Source organism: Sturnira hondurensis, unplaced genomic scaffold (genome assembly GCF_014824575.4).
Source record: "Sturnira hondurensis isolate 20B ecotype Veracruz unplaced genomic scaffold, ASM1482457v3 Scaffold0019186, whole genome shotgun sequence".
Lineage (NCBI taxonomy): Eukaryota > Metazoa > Chordata > Mammalia > Chiroptera > Phyllostomidae > Sturnira > Sturnira hondurensis.
This window is the reverse complement of record NW_028091817.1, coordinates 509,941-530,103: the sequence shown is the minus strand read 5'-3', so window position 1 is coordinate 530,103 and position 20,163 is coordinate 509,941. Positions and strand designations below refer to the sequence as shown.

Sequence of the window (20,163 nt, the reverse complement as noted above, 5' to 3'; positions counted from 1 at the left end):
ATGGAAATGGCATGCTTCGCAGTGACAGCCATGGGACCCTGCACACTTGGAGGGAAGGAGAAGTTATATCACCCATGAAAACACTAATGAGATAGGCAGACTTCAGGGAAAGTGATCTTTTTGTCTTGGCCTTAGACCTCATTCTACCAGGGAGACTCATGACTGAAGTGTAATGACTCCAGCATGCTCTTTCTGAATATGAGATTATATGACATATGGGGTGAGCTACTCAGAAGTCAGAGCTTTCACCAATCAACACCAACTTAATTGGAAGCTTTAATTATGTCACCTTCACTCCCAGGACACACCCCCAGAGACAACTGGAGGACTGGTTTTCAGCTCAAAACCTCAGTCTCTAGTCCCCGATTTTCAACAGTCTTTCAAAAGATAGCCATCATCTTCTACAACTTAGGGAATATTTGTATATTTGGCATTTGGATATACAGTTCTGAGGCTTAGGAGAGACTGCAGAGAAAGACACAAAGATCTGAGAGTTAAAATATGTCCAAACCAGGGTTGCCAGTTTTACAAGGCAATTCTGACCCCTTTCATCTTCTTTACTCAGCAACTGGGAGTCAGCCATCTTGACGCAGGTGGACTGGAAAGATGCTATTGGTCTTGGACTAACCAGCAATTATTCCCCTTTGTATTCAGATGTTGCAGCACTGCAGGATTGTTTCAAGTTTTTCTGAAACCTTAAGATCTGAAACTTGAAGCCATTCCTCCAAGCTAGCAACATGCTAGCTAGCAAGACACAGGAACTCATCAGAGAAAAGGGACATTTGGGATACATTAGAAATTCAATATCAACTTTGCAAAGTTGTTAATAATTAGCCACAGCTTTTGTCTCTATCCCTGCAACTAGTGACATGAAAGTGATTAGGTTTCTAGAAAACAGATTAAGCTTACTAAATGTATTAAGTAACAAAGTTTTTAATCAACAGTTTATTGATTCCAGCAGGACAGTTATGAGAAGCAAAAAGCTCTGGATGGTGGCAGAATGGATTTATAGGGCAGTTCACTGCTGCTTTAAAAATCCAAGTAATAGATATTTTGAAGAAAACTATTTTAGCATTTTAATTTATACCCAGCTTTGTATCTCTCATTTTGCTACCTTTTCAGGTTTACATTTTAGATAAAAGAAGCTAATAATGTATCACTCTTAGAATCAGTATGCAATAAACATTTCTTGAGAAGATTTCCAATTTATATTCCTAAGGCACTCAGGAAAAAAACCCTGAAAATTCAGAAAGGTAAAAATTTGCAACCATACTAAAAACAATAGGCAATATAATACTCAAAATCAATAGGCATCCTGATGCCTGAAACTTGGTGACTGGATTACCCTTTGACCATGAAGCTAATGGAACTGGATTGAAAAAGACAATCTCATCCACATTAAATACACACCTCCTCTAAGCAGACCAGTCAGATCGGTGGTCATTCCTTTACTGGGTGGGTATTACTTTTTGAGGCCTTCTCACTCCTGGTGTTGTATTCGAATGGCGAGAAACCAAATGTCCAGGCACTTAGAGCTCGTGATGTTATTTATTGGCCAAGAGCTTTACCTGCGCAGGGGCGAACTTCCCCAACTGTGACCAGAGTCATGTAGCTCCTCAGAGCTGCAATATGGAAGTCGCGCCTGGCTTACAGACTACAGGGGTTTTATAGAGCGCAGCAAGCAAGCAGTATCCAGAAGCAGATGTGGCTGTTAGCAATTGGTGCAATTGAACACAGCTTTTTCTTTTGATTGGCGGGGTTACTCGTTGGCGGGCAGATTCTGGCGGTCTGCCTTGCTCCACATATTTACCTTATTTGGCTATTTACTTGGCTAACCACTCATCCCATCTTCCTGGAACATTCTGGGGGCGGGGAGTACAGCCTTAAGCAATAACATCCTGCTTTACACCTTGTTGCATTTTCCATTTTGTCGTAACCTTACATTCCCCCCTTCTCAAGGTTATTAGTCAAACCATTGACTGTTCTTCTTGGGGTAGTATTGTATAAGGTTGGGACAGGACCATAAGTTTGACCCCGTCTATCCTATCTTTGATAAATGCAAGGAGTCTTTTGAGAATGACTGGCCCTAGGGTCAGGGTCAGCAGGAGGAGTAAGAGGGGACCTACTAAGGCCGACACTAAGGTGGTAAGCCAAGGTGAAGTTCTAAACAGTGAAGCAAACCAATTGGGGCTGTCTGGTTCACTTTCTCTTTCTCTAAGTCTTTTGGTGAGTGTTTTTATGCTTTCCCTTATGACGCCAGAGTGGTTTGCATAAAAACAGCATTCTTCCCCTAGGGCGGCGCATAAACCCCCTTGTTTGAGGAATAATAAATCTAGGCCTCGTCTATTTTGCAAAGCTACTTCTGCCAAGGAATCAACTTGTCTTTCTAAGTACACTACTTGGTCTTGGAGTAAGGATATGTCCCTAGAAAAAGTCTGAGATAGGAGTTTTCCTTGGGTGCAAATGAACCATACTCCTTCAGGTGCTTGGGGAAACCTAGGTTCTTTGGTTTTGTTAATATTTACAGGCACTTGGTCAAGGCAGTAACTGCTGTAGTCTGAAGAAGTTAGGTTATAGCCCTCCAGGAGGTAACAGGTTCCGTTCCCGTGAAACTCGGCAAGGGTGAGTGACCCGTCTGCCTCGCAATTTTCCATGGTTGACACGGGGACGGAATCCAAAATTAGTCCTGAGGTATTGGCTCCTATTCCTACGTAAAATGGGGGTCTTGGGCTTAAGCATAACCAACATGACTCGGTAATCTCGGGTTGAGTATCATTGAAGAAAGGGAAAATCTTATCTAGCAAGTCTAAAGCTGATTCCCCTCGGTTGTGGGTCCCCTCTGGAGGATGGTGGGGAGTCAAAACTGAGATCCCTTCGGAATGTGGGGTAGTAGATAGGGAGCTATTTTCAAGGGAATTTCCTCCAGGCTGGATAACGGATGGAGGACCATGGGGAGGTCTGGCTGCCGGACCTACAGTGGGTTTATCGAGTGCAGCCTGCCATCATCACAGAGTCTGTCACCAAAAAACTGGGAGAAATCAGTCCTCAGGGAGACAGGTGTTCTCCAAGTATAGTTGGTGGCAATCACAGTGCCATCAGCTGTTCTAATTATTACCCATTCTTGGAGCTCTTGCCCGGAGCACTGCATGACCCCTAGGAGGAGTAAGAGTCCTACTTTTTGGAGAACTTCAGCTGAAGTGGTCGTCCGGGGGTTTGCTGAACGCACCATGCTCCGTCGTCGTCCTTGGGTGGTAGGGCTGGTTTGATGTGGGCAAGGTGAATCCAGTAGGGTTTTTCAGCAACTCGGACGGCTGAGGGGGTGCTGAGCAGTACCTGAAAGGGTCCTATCCAGCGAGGTTCCAAGTTCCCTCGCCGGTGATTTAGGATCCACACCCACTGTCCAGGCTCTGGCGACTCTACCCCTTGTCCTTCTGAGTGAGACGTCTGTTGCAGCGCCCTCACCTCACGGCGGATGTTTTGTAGAGCCTGTAAGGGCTTGAGGAAATTGGAATTAGCCAGCTCTATTTCCTCTGTGGTGAGTTTGGGAACTAGGGGTATGGGTTGTCCAAACATAATTTCATATGGCGCCCATGTTTTAATGTATGGGGTGCACCTTACTCTGAAGAGGGCGAAAGGGAGTAGCTCAACCCAGTTTTCGCCGGTCTCCTCTTTTAATTTAATTAAAGTTTCTTTTAGGGTTCTATTCATCCTCTCTACCTGTCCTGAACTTTGGGGTCTATATATGCAATGGAGTTTCCAATTAATCCCTAGCCTGGTGGCAAGTTCTTGTGAAACCTTGGACACAAAAGCAGGTCCATTATCTGATCCTATGGCTAGGGGTATTCCATACCGCGGGATAATTTCCCTTAGCAATACTTTGCAAACTGTAGACGCAGTCTCACCTCTGGTGGGAAAGGCCTCTACCCACCCAGAGTAGGTGTCCACTAATACTAAGAGGTATCTATATCTGGATGTGCTTTTGGTCATCTCGGTAAAATCTACTTCCCATAGTTCTCCAGGGAATTTCCCTCTATATCTAATGAGTGGAGGCAATTTCTTGTTTTGGGCATTAACTTTAACATAGATTTGACACCTCGCGGTTATTGAGTGAACAATGTCTCTTAGGCTTGGTCCTGTATAATATTTTCTGACTAACTTTTCTAATTTATTCTGACCTAAATGGGTACTAGTGTGAATATCTTGTATTACTTTCCCTAACACACCCTGGGGTAGGAATATCCTGGAGTCTGGCAAGATGATCCACCCAGCCTGATCTTTTCTCCCCCCTAGTCCTTTCCCGAGTTGTTGTTCTTCTGTAGTATATTTAGGATGAGGAGGAAGGCTTGGGTGGGGAAGTAGGGGCAGCACACTCTCTTTCTGGGCGGCGGCTTCCCGTGCCGCCGCATCTGCGAGGTTGTTCCCTCTGATGACAGGCGTCTCGCCCTTTTGGTGCCCTCTGCAGTGAATTATGGCTACCTTGGCGGGGAGCCAGATGGCATCAAGGAGGGCTAAAATCTCTTCCTTGTTTTTAATGTCCTTACCTCCTGCAGTCAGGAGGCCTCTCTCCTTATATATGGCTCCATGGATATGTGCTGTAGCAAAGGCATACCGGCTGTCAGTGTATATATTTACAACCTTACCTTCTGCCATTTTCAAGGCCTGAGTTAGTCCAATCAGCTCAGCCCTCTGCGCTGAAGTCCCAGCGGGCAGCGCCTTCTTCCATAATACCTCTGTCTCTGTCGTCACCGCTGCTCCCGCGTAGCGCTGTCCATCCTCAACATAGCTGCTCCCGTCTGTGTAGAGGGTGAGATCTGGCTTTTCGTAAGCCTGATCCCTCATATCTGGGCGGGAGCCTGACACAGCGTCTAATACATGTGAGCAGTCATGCATCACGGTGGAATCTGGGACGGGCAGCAGGGTGGCTGGGTTCAAGGCTGTCGTTTTCAAAAATGTCACAGCTGGTGGATTCAGGAGTTGGGCTTGGTATTGGGTGAGCCTTGCATTTGACAGCCATCTGTCAGGTGGAGCTCTCAAAACTTGTTCTAAGTAATGTTCTCCAATTATTTGGATGTCCTGGCCTAGTGTTAGTTTACTGGCTTCTTTTACCAGGACGGAGGTCGCCGCCAGGGCTCTTAAACATGCTGGCCAGCCTGAGGCTACTGGATCAAGTTTCTTGGACAAGTAGGCTATGGGCCTTTTCCAGGGCCCTAATTCTTGGCTTAGTACGCCGAGGGCCCCCCCCCCCTTCTCAGCCACAAATAGTTGGAAGGGTTTAGTCATATCTGGTAGAGCTAGGGCTGGAGCTGTGGTTAGGGCTTCCTTTAATGCCTGGAAAGCCTGTCTTTCTTTCTCTGTCCATGTGAAGGAGTCCTCCTTTCCCCTAGTTAATTCATGGAGGGGTCGTGCCAACTCGGCGAAGCCCAATATCCAGAGCCTGCAGTATCCCACGGCTCCCAGAAATTCCCGTACTTGTCTTTTGGTTGTGGGCTCAGGAATTTGCATGACAGTCTGAATCCGCTGGCTAGATAGCATTCTCTGCCCACCTTGTAAATTATAGCCCAGATAACTTACAGTTTGTCTGGCGATTTGGGCCTTTTTGGCTGACACTCGGTACCCCATCCCCTCCAGTTCTCGCAGCAGATCCTTTGTAGCAGTCTTGCACTCCTCTGAACTCCTTGCCGCGAGGAGTAGGTCGTCCACATACTGCAGGAGCACTACAGAGGGGTGGGAGGTACGGAAAGGCTGTAAGTCTTTTCCCAAGGCCTCACTGAAAATAGTAGGAGAGTTTTTATAGCCTTGTGGCAGGCGCGTCCAAGTGAACTGCCCTATTAGTCCGTTTTCTGGATCATCCCACTCAAATGCGAAAATCTCCTGGCTCTTAGGCGCCAGCGGGATGCAAAAGAAGGCATCCTTTAAGTCTAGTACCGAGTAATAAATGTGGGTAGGGGGCAACGAGCTTAATAAGGTGTAGGGGTTGGGCACTATGGGATGTATTGTCTCTACTCGGGTGTTTACTTCCCGCAGGTCTTGCACTGGTCGATAGTCCTGGGTCCCAGGCTTCTGGACTGGGAGCAGTGGTGTGTTCCAAGCTGATCGGCACTCCCGCAGGATGCCAGCCTCTAGGAGACGTTTTAGGTGCCGGGCTATTCCCTGTCTCGCTCGTGCGGGCACAGGGTATTGCCGCACCCTTATCGGGCTGGCCGTGCTTTTCAGCTGGACTACCACTGGGGGCTGGTGTACCGCCAGTCCGGGCGGGTTGGACTCCGCCCAAACCCCGGGGATCTCGGAGAGCATGTCCTGCGGGATTTCTTCCCCCTCCTTACCTTCTAGGAGGGTAGCAAGCAAATACTCTTCTGATATGGGTACAGTCACCTCCAGCTGGACTTCGGTTTCTCCTTCCAGGGGACGATCCTGGTTGGGCTGGTCGTTTCCCCTGAAGGTGATAGTGGCCTGGAGCTTTTGTAACAAATCCCTCCCGAGCAGTGGATAGGGACATTCTGGAATGACTAAAAAAGAGTGCGTTATGGTGCCCAAGCCCAAATTTGTTATTCTAGCAGTTGCCCACGGATAGGCTTCTTCTTTGCCCGTTGCTCCTACTATTTTGGTAGTAGCCTTTTGGACTCGCCCTTGTGGTTGCTTTAAGACAGAGAAAGTGGCTCCCGTGTCGACTAGGAAATTTATTGGTTTTCCCTCGACATTTAGTGTGACCATGGGCTCTTGGGAGCCTACTGGGATGGAGCCCCGGCCTCGTCAGTCCAAGGTTTGGAGCAATACGGCGGGTCCCGCCTCCTGCTCCATTTTCTTTGCTTGCAATTTCGGGCATTCTCGCTTCCAGTGTCCCTTTTCTTTGCAAAACGCACATTGGTTCTTGTCTAGCGGTTGCCTCTGATTCTTATGTGTTCTTTCCCCTCTTTGCCCCTTGTGGGGAGGTTTTTGAGCAGCAATCAAAATCTTGGCGACCTCTTTTGCCCTCCCTATCTCGGGGTCGTCTCTGTTCACATATACCTTTTGGGCTATCTCTACCAGTTTGCTGATATTTTCTCCCTCAAAGCCTTCTATTTTCTGTAGTTTCTTCCTAATATCTGGAGCTGCCTGAGTCACAAAGGCAATATTTAGTAGTCGCCTATTCTCTGGGGCCCTGGGATCTAAAGGGGTGTAGACCCTATAGGCTTCCATGAGCCTTTCTAAGAATGCTGCAGGGGACTCTTCCCTACCCTGAATTATTTCACTTGCCTTACTGAAGTTCGTCGGCTTCCTGGCTGCAGCCTTCAACCCCCTTAGTAGAGCCCGGCGGTACTGGAGGAGCGCCTCCCTTCCCCAACTGGAGTTAGGATCCCAATTGGGTGGTTGCTCAGGCAGTATATCTTGAACCTCCCTTCTTCCCACTGCAGTTTCCCCTTCCTCCCCCATGACTGCCTTCGCGGCCTCCCTCATAATCCTGTCCCGTTCTTCTGAGGTAAAGAGGATCTGTAGTATCTGCTGACAGTCATCCCAAGTGGGCTGGTGGGTTCTGAAAATGGTTTCTAATAGGGATATCAGACCCTGTGGTTTTTCCGAGAACGGAGGGTTCTGATGCTTCCAGTTATATAGGTTACTGGTGGAGAAGGGGACATAGATTAGCTGCGGCGGCGCCTGCACAGGTGCATCCAGGTGTGGTGGTACCTCTCTGAGGGGCAAAATGGCGGCGCCACCCTGAGGTTGCATCTCTACCCCCCGTACCTACTCCCTCCTCTGGTGTGGGGGGGACTCTGCACCTCCCCCCTCTCTGTGGTATCTGGTCTCGGGAGGGGGTAGGGTGGAGGGGCAGTAGGCGAGACTAGGAGATCTTCTGAGTCCCCTTGCAATACTGGATATAACCTAGGCTTCTCCTTCCCGTCTGTTGACTGCGGTGGGCGCCCAAGTCCCCCCTCGGGGCGGTTAATCCCGCCCCGTGGCGCTGCTACACACACCGCCCGCCGCCTCCTCCGCCCATCAGTTTGGCACCGGCGGATGTATCCAGGACGGTCAGTAGCGATGTCTACCCAGACATCTATGTACACCATTTGGTCTGGGTGGGGGACCCGGTAGACCACTCCTCGGACGGCGAAGAGGAGTGGTAAGTCAAAGGTTCCTTCTGACGGCCATCCCACACCGAAGGTTGGCCACTCCAGCTCACTGAAAGTCCGGAGGATTTCACGATCCGGCGGTGGTCCGCCATAACCCTGGGCTCATCTCTTAAAATCAGAAAAATTATTTAGCAGACACTAGAGGGCAGTGTACGGTGTGGAGCCTCCCTGTCCCATACTGGTCCTCTGGACAACCTTGGGGACTTCAGAAATAAAAATAAGGAGGGCAGCAATTAAGGTTAGCAGGAAACACACGGACAAACAAACTCTCTGATCACACACAGGCGAACCGCGGTTCTCAGGCATACGTCTCGCAGCGCGGCGCAGCGCGAAAAGTGAAACCAACTGAGACTTTGTCGCAGGAGCCTAGTTCCGATTCCCGAGAGCGTCCTCTCCTTGGGAATCCCCCGGGTGGACTACCGGCGATGTCTCATACCCCTACTACCTCGGGGCTCTGAAGGTCTAGACCACCAAAACCAAATGAGGATCCTCCCAAAAACTTACCGGGCCCGGCGGTTCTCTTTCGGTTCCTGGACGAAACCTCCCCGGAGGGAAGTTAAAAATCTCGCTGGGGCCTCCAAATGTTGTATTCGAATGGTGAGAAACCAAATGTCCAGGCACTTAGAGCTCGTGATGTTGTTTATTGGCCAAAAGCTTTACCTGCGCAGGGGCGAACTTCCCCAACTGTGACCAGAGTCACGTAGCTCCTCAGAGCTGCAATACGGAAGTTGCGCCTGGCTTACAGACTACAGGGGTTTTATAGAGCGCAGCAAGCAAGCAGTATCCAGAAGCAGATGTGGCTGTTAGCGATTGGTGCAATTGAACACAGCTTTTTCTTTTGATTGGCGGGGTTACTCGTTGGCGGGCAGATTCTGGCGGTCTGCCTTGCTCCACATATTTACCTTATTTGGCTATTTACTTGGCTAACCACTTACCCTATCTTCCTGGAACATTCTGGGGGCGGGGAGTACAGCCTTAAGCAATAACATCCTGCTTTACACCTTGTTGCATTTTCCATTTTGTCGTAACCTTACACTGGCTGCCATGTTCATCCTGTCCCACTGTCTTCCTCCATTTGGGGTTGTCAATTTACCACCATTAGGTGGGAATAAGGGGAAGTGGCACTATACTGGGTTACTTGACGTAAGTTGAAGACTGAAGTGATCCCACCAGCAGCAGGGCTCTGAAAATAAAAGAGAGGAAGGAGAAGAAACCATCAAAGGAATTTTCCAGGACTGGTAAATTACAAGTTTACAGAGATATGAATTTTCAGATTACAAAGGATTGCAAATTGTTACATAGGCTGATATATGGACACCTCCATGTGTTTTTGATAGAGAGATCAAGATATTGTTTTCAACTGTAACTCTTACCTGGGAGGGTGGGGGGTGGAATTAATGATGTTTCATTTTCTATTGTCCATATTTCTATATTATTCAGATTTCATTCTTACAGTGCTGTTATTATCCAAAATTTTTAAATATTTTTATTTAAAGATAACTTAAGAGTCATTCTAATTGAGAAATAAAAGAAAATTTGGAGGTGTGCAGGTATAGTATAAAAGGCCTGCCAAAGCACATAGAAATTAAGAAAAATAAACATACACAGAGGGGGGTCTATTTGTTACAAAAGTGCAAAAGTAATTATAAATGTAAAAAAAGTATTTTTCAAAGAGAAAATATGTGGTGTGGTAAATAATCCTAATGTAAATTTTAAAAAACATATTAAATAAAGAAATCAGAAAGAAAACATATAAATTGATTAATTTATCATATTTTAAAGAAATATGATTTTAAAGAAAACTTTAAAATCCCTATTATTACTTAACTTTGACAATTGTAAAAGTACAGACAAATATTAATTCTTAAAACATTATGTATATACAATATATATTGTTTCCAAACACTGAGGAAGACAAAAACAACAAAAAATATGCATAAACAAAGACATATGCATAAAAGAATAAAATATTCTTTTTATATGCATAAAAAGAATAAAATAGCATAAAGCAAGGTTACAGCAATAATCAAGAAAATATTTTAAACTTAATACTATTTATTAAGCTTATAATTCTTGACCTCTCAGATATACCTGACATTACTTAATCATTCTCTTCTTAAGACACTTTTTCCCCTTGACTTTTATGACATCACACTCTTCTGATAATTCTCCTTCCTTTTCAGATACTTCTCTTTGCAAGTTGAATCCCTAATACCCAAACATTAACTATTGGAATTTCCCATCTCTTGACTTTAAACCTACTCTCAATGCTGTAAACAGTGGGAAGTCACAGGCCTACTTTCGGTTACCATCTGTATGACAGAGACTCCTAAATTTGTAATTCTAAAGCAGGTCTTCCTACTGAGCTCAAGATCCACACATACACCCACCTACTTATCTTCCTTTATAATGTCTTGAAGTCACCTCAAATTCAACATTTCTGAAGCTGGATTTCATTCCCAACTCGCACCTTTTCCAGACTTTTCCTATCTCCATGAACGCCATCACTAGCCACACAGCTTCTCAAGGTAGCCTGTAAGCTCCATGGAGCCAAGGATTGTGTCTTGTATATCTCAAATATCTAGGACAGTGCCTGATGTTATGAATAAATTTATGCCTTGTGTGTGTGTGTGTGTGTGTGTGTGTGTGTGTGTGCGTGGTTCATTCATTTAGGAAGTGTTCTTCTGGTCCTTTGAAGAATAGATAGGAACTTGGACTCTTAAGTAAGTCATTAGCTGATTACATTTGTGAAATAAAATGTCTTTTCATCCACAACTTTATTTTTACACAGGCAAAGGGATTTTATTTTAAGTGACTTTCTTCTTTCTGAAACTAGAGGAAATCAACAGCTGGAATATCTGCGGAGTCCCATGGTCCATTTGTTTAGGGCTGTTAAACATCTGCCTTGTAGGGCTTATTTCCACTTTACATTTGGGTCAGTGCCTAAATGCTTTGTTTTCCAAACACATACCACAAATCAAAAGCTGTGGTTGTTTGGAGAGCTTCCTTTTTCACATTTACATTTGAGACTAATGAGAAGTTCCCTATGGCAATCTCTGAAATGCAATTTGCAAATGTACCTTTGTGAAAATGAATGATACATGAATAATTTGGTGCTGTTACTGAATGTTTTAAATTTTGCTTTTGGGTATTGCCATCATGAAAAATGGAGTTTGTGCAACTATCTATGAGGGCCATGCTGGGGGTTAAATTTGTCTTTGACCAAAAGTTGGGAACAGCATGAGCAGACAAAACTAAAAGATTACTGTGTTGTTATATTGTACTAGCTTGTTTTTAGCTTAAAAAAAAAAATCTATGATTGCCTTCAGGATCCATGAAGATAAAGAGAATGAGTTCTGTTGTGGAAGAAGAAAGCACAGTTTTATGAGATCCTTGGGGGAATTTCCTTGTTGGGTGGGACTGAAGTAAACATTCTAATAAATCTGATTAAATATCTAGCTTCATAATTGAGAGCAGAATAATCAATAATAGCTATGAAAATAGCTTTTTTAAAGCAATTAAAATCTGTATTATTTAAATATATTTCATATGCAGGGCAGGGAATATAAAACAGAAAGCTGTACTTGAATAAGAATTAAATTTTAGAAAGGAAAAATATATTTAATATATATAACATTTAAATCATATATTATACATAAATATGTTTACACATTTTATTTATATATTAAATATACAAATTTTTATTTAAAAATATATACATGACACTCTTAATGCAATACAACTGTAATGATGAAAACAGACCAGTGGCTGCCACTGGTTTGGGACACGGGAGAGGGATACTTAAGGGGTAACATGAGGACGTCTGCTGGTGTTTATCTGACAGCGCTGCATCCTGGTTGCAGTGATAGCTACACAAATCCAAACATATAACAAAATTTCAGAAACATACATACTACAGAAAATGCATGTAAAAACTAGTGAAACCTGAACAAAGTCTGCAGCTCAGTTAACAGTGTGTGTGAAGGGCCGTACCCTGGCTTTGGCAATGCACTGTGGCCAGGTAAGATGTTATCACTGGCCAGGTTCCAGGAAGGGGCTCCTGAGCATTCCCTGAGCTAATTTTGTAACTTTTATGAGTTTTAATCCACTTAAATTATAATAAAAACGCATGAAGTTACAATTAAAAAGATATAAATATTTTGATCACAACTTTGAGTAATGAAATTATTGGTAATTTCTATTTTATAATTTATATCCCATAATTTTATAAGTGCTATAATGTCCAGGTGTTACTTTTACAGTTAATTAAAATTATATGTATTTATATATATATATACTATCTATACAGTTAACTAAAATATATTTTAATTATATTTAAAAATAATTAGCAGTTTTCAAAGTAATGTGTATAAAAAGTGTTTATTAAAAAAAACCTAGCTAGCCATGGCTAGTGTAGCTCAGTGGATTGAGAGTGGGCCTGTGAACCAAAGGATCGCAGTTCGATTCCCAGTCAGGGCACATGCCTGGGTGCAGGCCAATTCCCAGCAGAAGACCCACAAGAGGCAACCATACATTGATATCTCCCTCCTTCTCTCCTTCCCTTACCCTCTAAATATAAATAAATTTAAAAATCTTTTAAAAAAACTCTGGTAAGTTTGTCTAATTGCTGTATATAATTGTATGAACAAGGATACAGTTTTGGGGAAGTGTACTAAGTTTTAGACACTAATTACTCAGAGAATGTGGGAATGATTTTCCTCACAAGTCCCCCCAAGTGCCACGGATGAGAGTAAACATGACTGAGACATGATGTGATCTGCTTGGGGAGAAGTAAGCAGTGGCCAGTTTCTCAGGGGAAAAAGGCCAGAAGCGGCCAGTTTCTCCGAGGAGAAAAAGGCCTCGAGCCCCCTCCTCCAGGGCCTTTTATTGGGTTCTAATACACAGGAATACAGAGCAGCAAGGATCAAACAATAGATAACATTTCAAAGAAATTTGAGGGTTTGATATGAGTCAGAGTCTGTCAGGAAGGACTTTTAGGGTTTCCTGCTCGAACCCTTAACATATGAATGAAAGCACTCTTAGCAGAGCAGATTTCACAGGTTTATCAGTAAGTCTTTGTGATGCCAGATTTTTCCCCAGGACAGGCTCTGGCAAGGCAAGGAGCTGCACCCCTCCCCAACAGGTATTCAGGCTTAAGGGGATTAAAGCCTGGAACCACTTCTCCCAGAGAACATGGGGACTTGGGTTATGTCAAAGTCTGGTGGGGGAGGGGGGCAGGGGGGGCGAGAGTCCATTGCTCCCTCTTTGTTGCAATCCCCCTCCCTGGCCCAAGTCCTTCCATGTTGCCCCCTGCTGTGAGGGGTCTTATCCATCATTGACTTCCAACCAAGTTTTGGGGGCAGGGAGAGGAAACTGAGGCAGCATTTGCTACCAGAGACAAGCTTTGTCTCCTGTGGCTTGTATTCCAAAGGTAGTGGCTAGCTCTTAGCCACAAGGGGTCGAGATATAATTCCTAGAAGCAGGCACAGCAGTCTACAACAAGAGAGGGAGGAATGGAAATAAAAACAGAAGTAGATTCATTTTTAAGATTTTGGTTAGTTATTTTTAGAGAGAGGGGAAGCTCACTCCCAAACTGGGACCTAGCCAACAACCCAGCCGAGTGCCCTGACCGGGAATCAAACTGGCAACCTTTTGGTTTCCATGCTGGTGCTCAATCCACTGAGCCACACCAGCCAGGGCTAGTTTTTTAATGTAAGTATCATTATGTTTCTTACTTGTTATAAAGGTGTTATTAAATTTTTAATTTTAAAGAATCTAGTAAGTAAATATTTGAAAACTATTTCAAAATACTGAAAGTTTTCAATGAGAAATAAAGATTGAACTGATTCATGTTTTTGCTCTTAAATATTTCTTTAGGCAAATTCTCTTTTTATTTTGTATTTAAGACACTTATTATAATTTGTACTATTAAATGGAAGTTTTACACAGTAATGCTAAGTTTAAGACTCCTATCAGTACAATCAGTTGAATCAAAATATAACTTGGACCTGCTTCCATGATGCAGGAGGAAAATCAAACTTTACTTTCTTATATATATATCTTCTAAGTCAAATAATTTTAGACAATAGTTTTATTATACAAATATTTCTGAATAGTTAAATATTATTATAGATTAATAAAATAAGCATCTTTAACTTTTTAAAAATAACAACTTACTTTTATAGGCTTTGGATTTATAATTTTTTAAAAATTATTTATCTTGAAAAAAAGCCATACTAGATAAATATTAGCAGTGTTTTTAAGAAAGTTGTGTAATAGTTCAAGGTCATATATTTCAAATAAAAAATGAGATTTTGGAGCTGATCTGAGACCTACACTCCAGGTGTCCACAGGGATTTGGTTCCAGACCAAATGGTTGTGACACACCAGTACTGCTCCTGCATTCCCGCCTGCTGTCCTCAAATCTGTAGCATAACGTCCATCATACCTTTGATGTGAAAACCATCAGATATCGTTGTAAGCCTGGCTTTGCAGCCAGAAATGTGGGGCATTCTTAAGAAAAGAATATTTATCATGATCTTAAAATTGAAAAAATCAATTAGCCCTTTTTATTGCTTTTAAAATTTTTTTTTACTCAAACATCAACGATGAGAACCTCCTGAGCTTTTTCAGTGTTAAAGAGTTGAAGTTAGATTTAAGGTTGGGCGGTGACCAGGGGGTTCCATGGAGCTTTTGTGAAGAACGCTTTTTCTAAGGGTCATGGTGTTATTCCTATAGTGGAACAAACACACTTAAGAAAGAAATGGCCAGCCCATGTTCAGCTTAGAGTGATTTCTCTGTTTCTCTGAATGCACCACCTCAAGTAATATGGGATATGTGAATCAATTTCCTTAGAATATCCTCCAGAAATAATTCTGTGTTTCCCTCCCATATCAAAGGATTCATTAACTTACTTGGACCCATACCTGGCCTGAGCTCTCACTCAATGATTTAGTAGCTATGTGACCTTTAATAAATTACTAAAAACCCACTGGCACTCAGTTTCCTTAACTAGTAATAATATTCATCTCAAAGGAGTACAGAAGGTTTAAATGAGTTTATGCACCCCAGGCCTGAGAAAATATGGGCATCAGTAAATGTTTAATCTGAAGTCTAAACATAATATTTGTTAAGAAGCTGGAAAACACTCACTGAACATCTACTGCCTCTGCACTAGTACTGCTGTGGCAAACCTAGTTCGTGCAAGCTTTGATTCAGTCTCTTGAGATAAAAATCAAGTTGTTATTTCCTTACCTCTCTCTTTTTTATTATATATATATATATATATATATATATATATATATATATATATGACTCATGATATTTTAGTTTAATCATCCCCAGTGGAAATCAGTTCTGGACCTCCAGTTCTACCTTTATTTGGCTCCTGAGTATTTTTCTTCTTGAAAGTGATACCTTTTTCTTAAACACAGGAAAACTTGATGAAATTTTATAGTTGCCAAGTGAACAATTATTTTCTTAAATCCTTTTTGGGAAAGTTTCATCGTGCTCAAGCTGGATATTCAAGTGCCCTTGATGGCAGTGAGTAAGTGATGCTCTCTGGCCTTAGGTGTTTGTGAGAAACAAAGTGACAACAACACCCCTGTCAGGCTCATTAGATGGTCATAAAATTATTGTACCCACCCCCTACTTCCCTCTACCCCATGCTCTGTACATAAAACACACATACACACACAGAGATACACTTAAGATTTCTTAAGCAGGAAAAAACCAACTATGTTGGAGAAAATAAAATATACATTAAAATATATACATGATTTATATTTTCTTATTTTAATAGCTTCTCCCTGCTCAGAATATCCCAATGGAATACAAGTCTCATTCTTGCTTTCTCTATGCCTGGGCTGAACATTTACTATGTTCATGGATCTTTGGGAAAAGAGGACAAAAAGGAGAGGAAAATGGTTGTGTTGGTGATTCTCAGCTGACAATCCATGACTTCCAGCCATTGTCTTGGTGAAACATCCACAAGGGACTCCACCAAGTCAGTACCATCATGTCAAGCATGGTATGGAATGGGGCTCTACTTGATGGGATCTCAGCATAGTTAACATCCCAGAAGACAGAGTGAGCTCATTATAATTCCTGTGTCATGGAAATTCAAGCAGAAGATAACACTTAATGCAGAGGTTTTATGGTTTTGTTTATACTGCATTAATCTATTTGGCTTCCAAGGGGTATTTCCCTGAGCCATGACCCCACTGCACTTCCTGCCCTGGCGCCTACCCAGCTGATGTCGAAGATCACTGCCTCCTTGGGCACCAACACAGTACTGCTCATCTCCAGCTCCTCACCAGCCCCTGCTGTTTTCTGATAGCCTCATGTAACTTCTCTCCACAGTTTTAGGCACAATGTCCACCTCTCTACCATGTGGGGACCACTGCTCTTGTAATAAATCTGGCTCCAAAGTTACTCCTGAAAGAGCTAATTCTGCTATGCCTCTCATCTGCAAAATGCACCTCACTACGGACAATGTCCACCTGAATCTGTGGCCTTGATACCTTCACAATGGGGCTACAGGTGACAGGTCTGTAAGAGGAAAACATCTGTCTGCTGTCAGCAGGATGTTTCCTTTCCATCCTGTTCATAAGTCCCACAGGTGGCTCGGAACCAGTGAAGAAATTGTTTGGGGGTTGATTTGTCCCTTCCTGCCGCCCCATCTGGAGGTGACTTTTATCTATTCTATGCTGATAGACACTCCTTGTAACGTGGAAGTGTTCTAAACATAGAATGTACTGGGAATGCCATACAGAAAGCAAGTGAGAATTTACCCTACACATTTCTTAATGTTTGATATTTAGTTGTCTCTGATAAATAATCCTGTAATGGATGTCTCTGTTCATAGAATTTTAATCACATTTCACTGTATTTAATAAATATCTTTTGTATTGAAACCAAAAGCTATCTTTCTAAAAGAGAAAAAAGAAAGGAAGGAAGAAAGTGGGAGCAAAGGGCACGTTATATTCCTTTACCCCAACATAACCAGAGGAAGGGGCTCCCAGGGCCTTGGGACACTATGACAGCTCTGGAGACAAACTTCTCCTTCCATTGGAGATTTCTCTGGAAATCACCCTGCATTGTACTCTAGAAAAGCCCTAGAGGCCTCTCCAGAGTGGCATGTGCTCCACTAGTAGCTAATTTGTTCCTGAGCCCCTTCAAATAAAACACATTTTCAATTTGAGCTACAGCATTCTAGCCTCATCTCGGGTCTCTGCAGAGGCTACTACCATCCTCTGACACAAGCATAGCCAAGTGCACTGTGTGACTAGTGGAGTTGGGCTCTCCAGTGGTCATTTCAGGAGAGCTTTCTTCCCAAAAGTCAGAGAGAGAGGTCTTCCTGTAAACTTAAAAAGGGCCACAGAGGCAGGGAAAAGAAGCAGCCTTTGGCCAATGTCAGAGTAGCTGCCCTTTCTCGTGGTTGTGGATGGCAGAGATATTTACAAGCTGGAAGGGAGGTGGCCTGGTTAGCTCTGGTGTAATTGTGGGCCTCCAGGCTCTTCCATGTGGGCATAGCCACGCTGGACCTGTGGCTCACTGAGCAAGTAGTACAGTGTTACCTCATGAGGAAGACTGAGCCAGTGGGTATGACGCCCACAGTTAACGTTTGGTGATGGGTATACTCATCCACTCCCCATTTATTGATCAGGAAAGGAGCCCTCAAACACTGATGCATGTGTGATTTTCTGCCTTTCAGACCTGCCACTGATATTTTACCATGGAGTTACTACATATGGTCACTGCATAGCCACTTGGGACCATGTAATATAGTGACATGAATCTACTCCTTATGGCTACCTTTTTCTCTTTCTTATTATCAAAATAGCTCATTTTTTCCCTTTTAACACCTATAGAAGGCATCCATAAACCATTCACAGCCAGAGGGAACAACTGCAAAGTTGTGTTTTCCTCTGAGACCTATGGCATGATGCTTTTGGTAGCAGGCAGACCCAAGGATGGTCTCTATGATCCTCACTCTGGTTTTTATATCCTCTATATTCCCTCCTCCTGAGATTATACAGGGCCAATGACATGTTTCTTGCAACAGAATACAGCAGAAATGAAAGGACTTTGCAGATGGAAAGTCCTAAATCACTGAGGTACCAAATCAATTGGGAGAGCATGCTGGTGGACCTGACTTGATTGTGTGAAAGCCCTTAAAAGAGGGACCAGGCCACTCTGGCGCAGAGGCTCCTACTACTGATTTGATAAAGTAAGAGGCCATGTTGGAGAAGCCTACTTGGTAAGAAATTTCAGATAGCTTCTAGGACCTGAAGGTGGCTTGCAGGAACTGAGGGTGAGCTTCAGCCAACAGCCAACAAATGCCGGCCCTTATATGTCTGCACATAACTGAATTCTGACAACCTAGATGAGCTTAGGGATCGAGTTCGCCCCAGCTGACCTTCCAAATGAGAACAAAGCCCAGCCAACACCCCAACTGCAGTCGGTGGCTCTGGAGAGAGCGCCTGGCTGGGCTGGGCCCTCACTCCTGGCCCACAGAAACCAGAGGACAGTAAATGTGTTTGTAGGCCACGAAGCTGTGGTGACTCATTAGGCACCAGTAGGAAACTAATAGAATGCTGAACCATTTACTCTGTGGCGCCCTTTGACCTGTCATCATCATATACGCTGTGGAATTCAGTGAGCTCCCCAGGCTTCCACAAGCTCCCAGGACTGAGGTACCCTCTTTCCTCATTACCATCATCTGCATAAACCAAAGCAATTAAATACGTAAAGTTGTGACTTACCTCAAAAAAAGAGACAGAAAGAAAAAAGAGGTAGAAGAGGTGGCGGTAGAAAATAGGTAAAAAGCAAACGTGCATATTCAAAAACAAAAATAAAGAACAGATAATTCACACTAGGGAAATGAAAAGTTGAAAACTAAGTATGAAAAAATGATCAGCTTCACCAGTAATCAGGAAAAAACATATTCAAGCAGTAATGAAGTACATTCTCACATTCAAAGATGGGCAAAGCTCGAAAGTTCAACAATATCACCTTTGTCCAGATAAGAGGAGATGATAATCTTCATAATTAATAATGGACAGTAAATTGGTTCAGTCACTTTAGAAAGCCACATGAACTATCTCATAAAATTGAAAATGGCTGTATAAATGGCCCAATAATTTTACTTTTGAATATTTAACCCAAAGAATCTCTCATTTCTCCACATAAAGAAGGTGATGGCCAGTTTTATGTGTCAATTTGACTATACAGTCAAAAGCTAATCTAGTTATTGCCATAAAGATATTTTGTAGATATGACTAAAGTCTATAATCAATGGACTGTAAGTAAAGAAGTAAAGAAGAGTGCCTTAGTTAACCTGTGGAGGTTCAATTCAATCAGACGCAGAGCTGAAGTTTCTCTGAGGAAGGGAAATGTCGCCTGTAGGCAGCAGCTTCACCCTGTAGCTAAAAGTTCTAGTCGGCCTTCCTGGCAACCGACTGTAGCCAGGTCCATAGCTGTGCAAGTCAACTCCTTATGGTCAATTTTGGGCTTATTTATTTACTTTTTATTTTCTTTCCCATCACTTTTATCCCCCCATACCCTCTTCTACCTCCACCCACCCCAACCCCTAACCACAATCAACACCATGTTGCCTGTATTCATGAGTTCTTTTTCTCTTTTTTTCTTTTTTGCTCAATTTTCCCTTCTCCCCAGATGCCTCAGAGCTATCAGTCTGCTCTCTATCTATATATATCTTATCAATTTGTTTCTCTGGTTGAACCTGCATGGTGTTAATTTCAGCCTAAAAGGAAGGAAGGAAGGGAGGGAGGGAAGGTAAAGAAAGAAATGTTTCCAAGAGAAAAAGAAACAAATGAATAAATAAAATACTTAACATAAGTATCATTCAAAACTAAAATCTGATCTGTTAATCAGGTTTTAAAAACACGTATTTGAATAAAACTGGAAATTAATGAATATACAACAGGATTTAGATAATTAGGAAAACATTTTCAAAATTACGTATCACCTAGGTATACATATAGGGATGGCAAAAGTAAGTTTACAGTTGTTCTTGTGGGAAAATAGTACAACA

General features: G+C 43.0%; 1 protein-coding gene across 1 annotated transcript; it reads right to left on the bottom strand.

The window, feature by feature from the left end:
- Nucleotides 1–3,147: 3,147 nt before the first annotated feature.
- Nucleotides 3,148–6,733, bottom strand: LOC119004202 (uncharacterized). Its single transcript, XM_037070948.1, has one exon. The coding sequence runs from the start codon at nt 6,709–6,711 to the stop codon at nt 3,172–3,174; it is 3,540 nt and encodes a 1,179-aa protein (XP_036926843.1). The 5' UTR covers nt 6,712–6,733; the 3' UTR covers nt 3,148–3,171.
- Between the last annotated feature and the right edge of the window lie 13,430 nt (nt 6,734–20,163).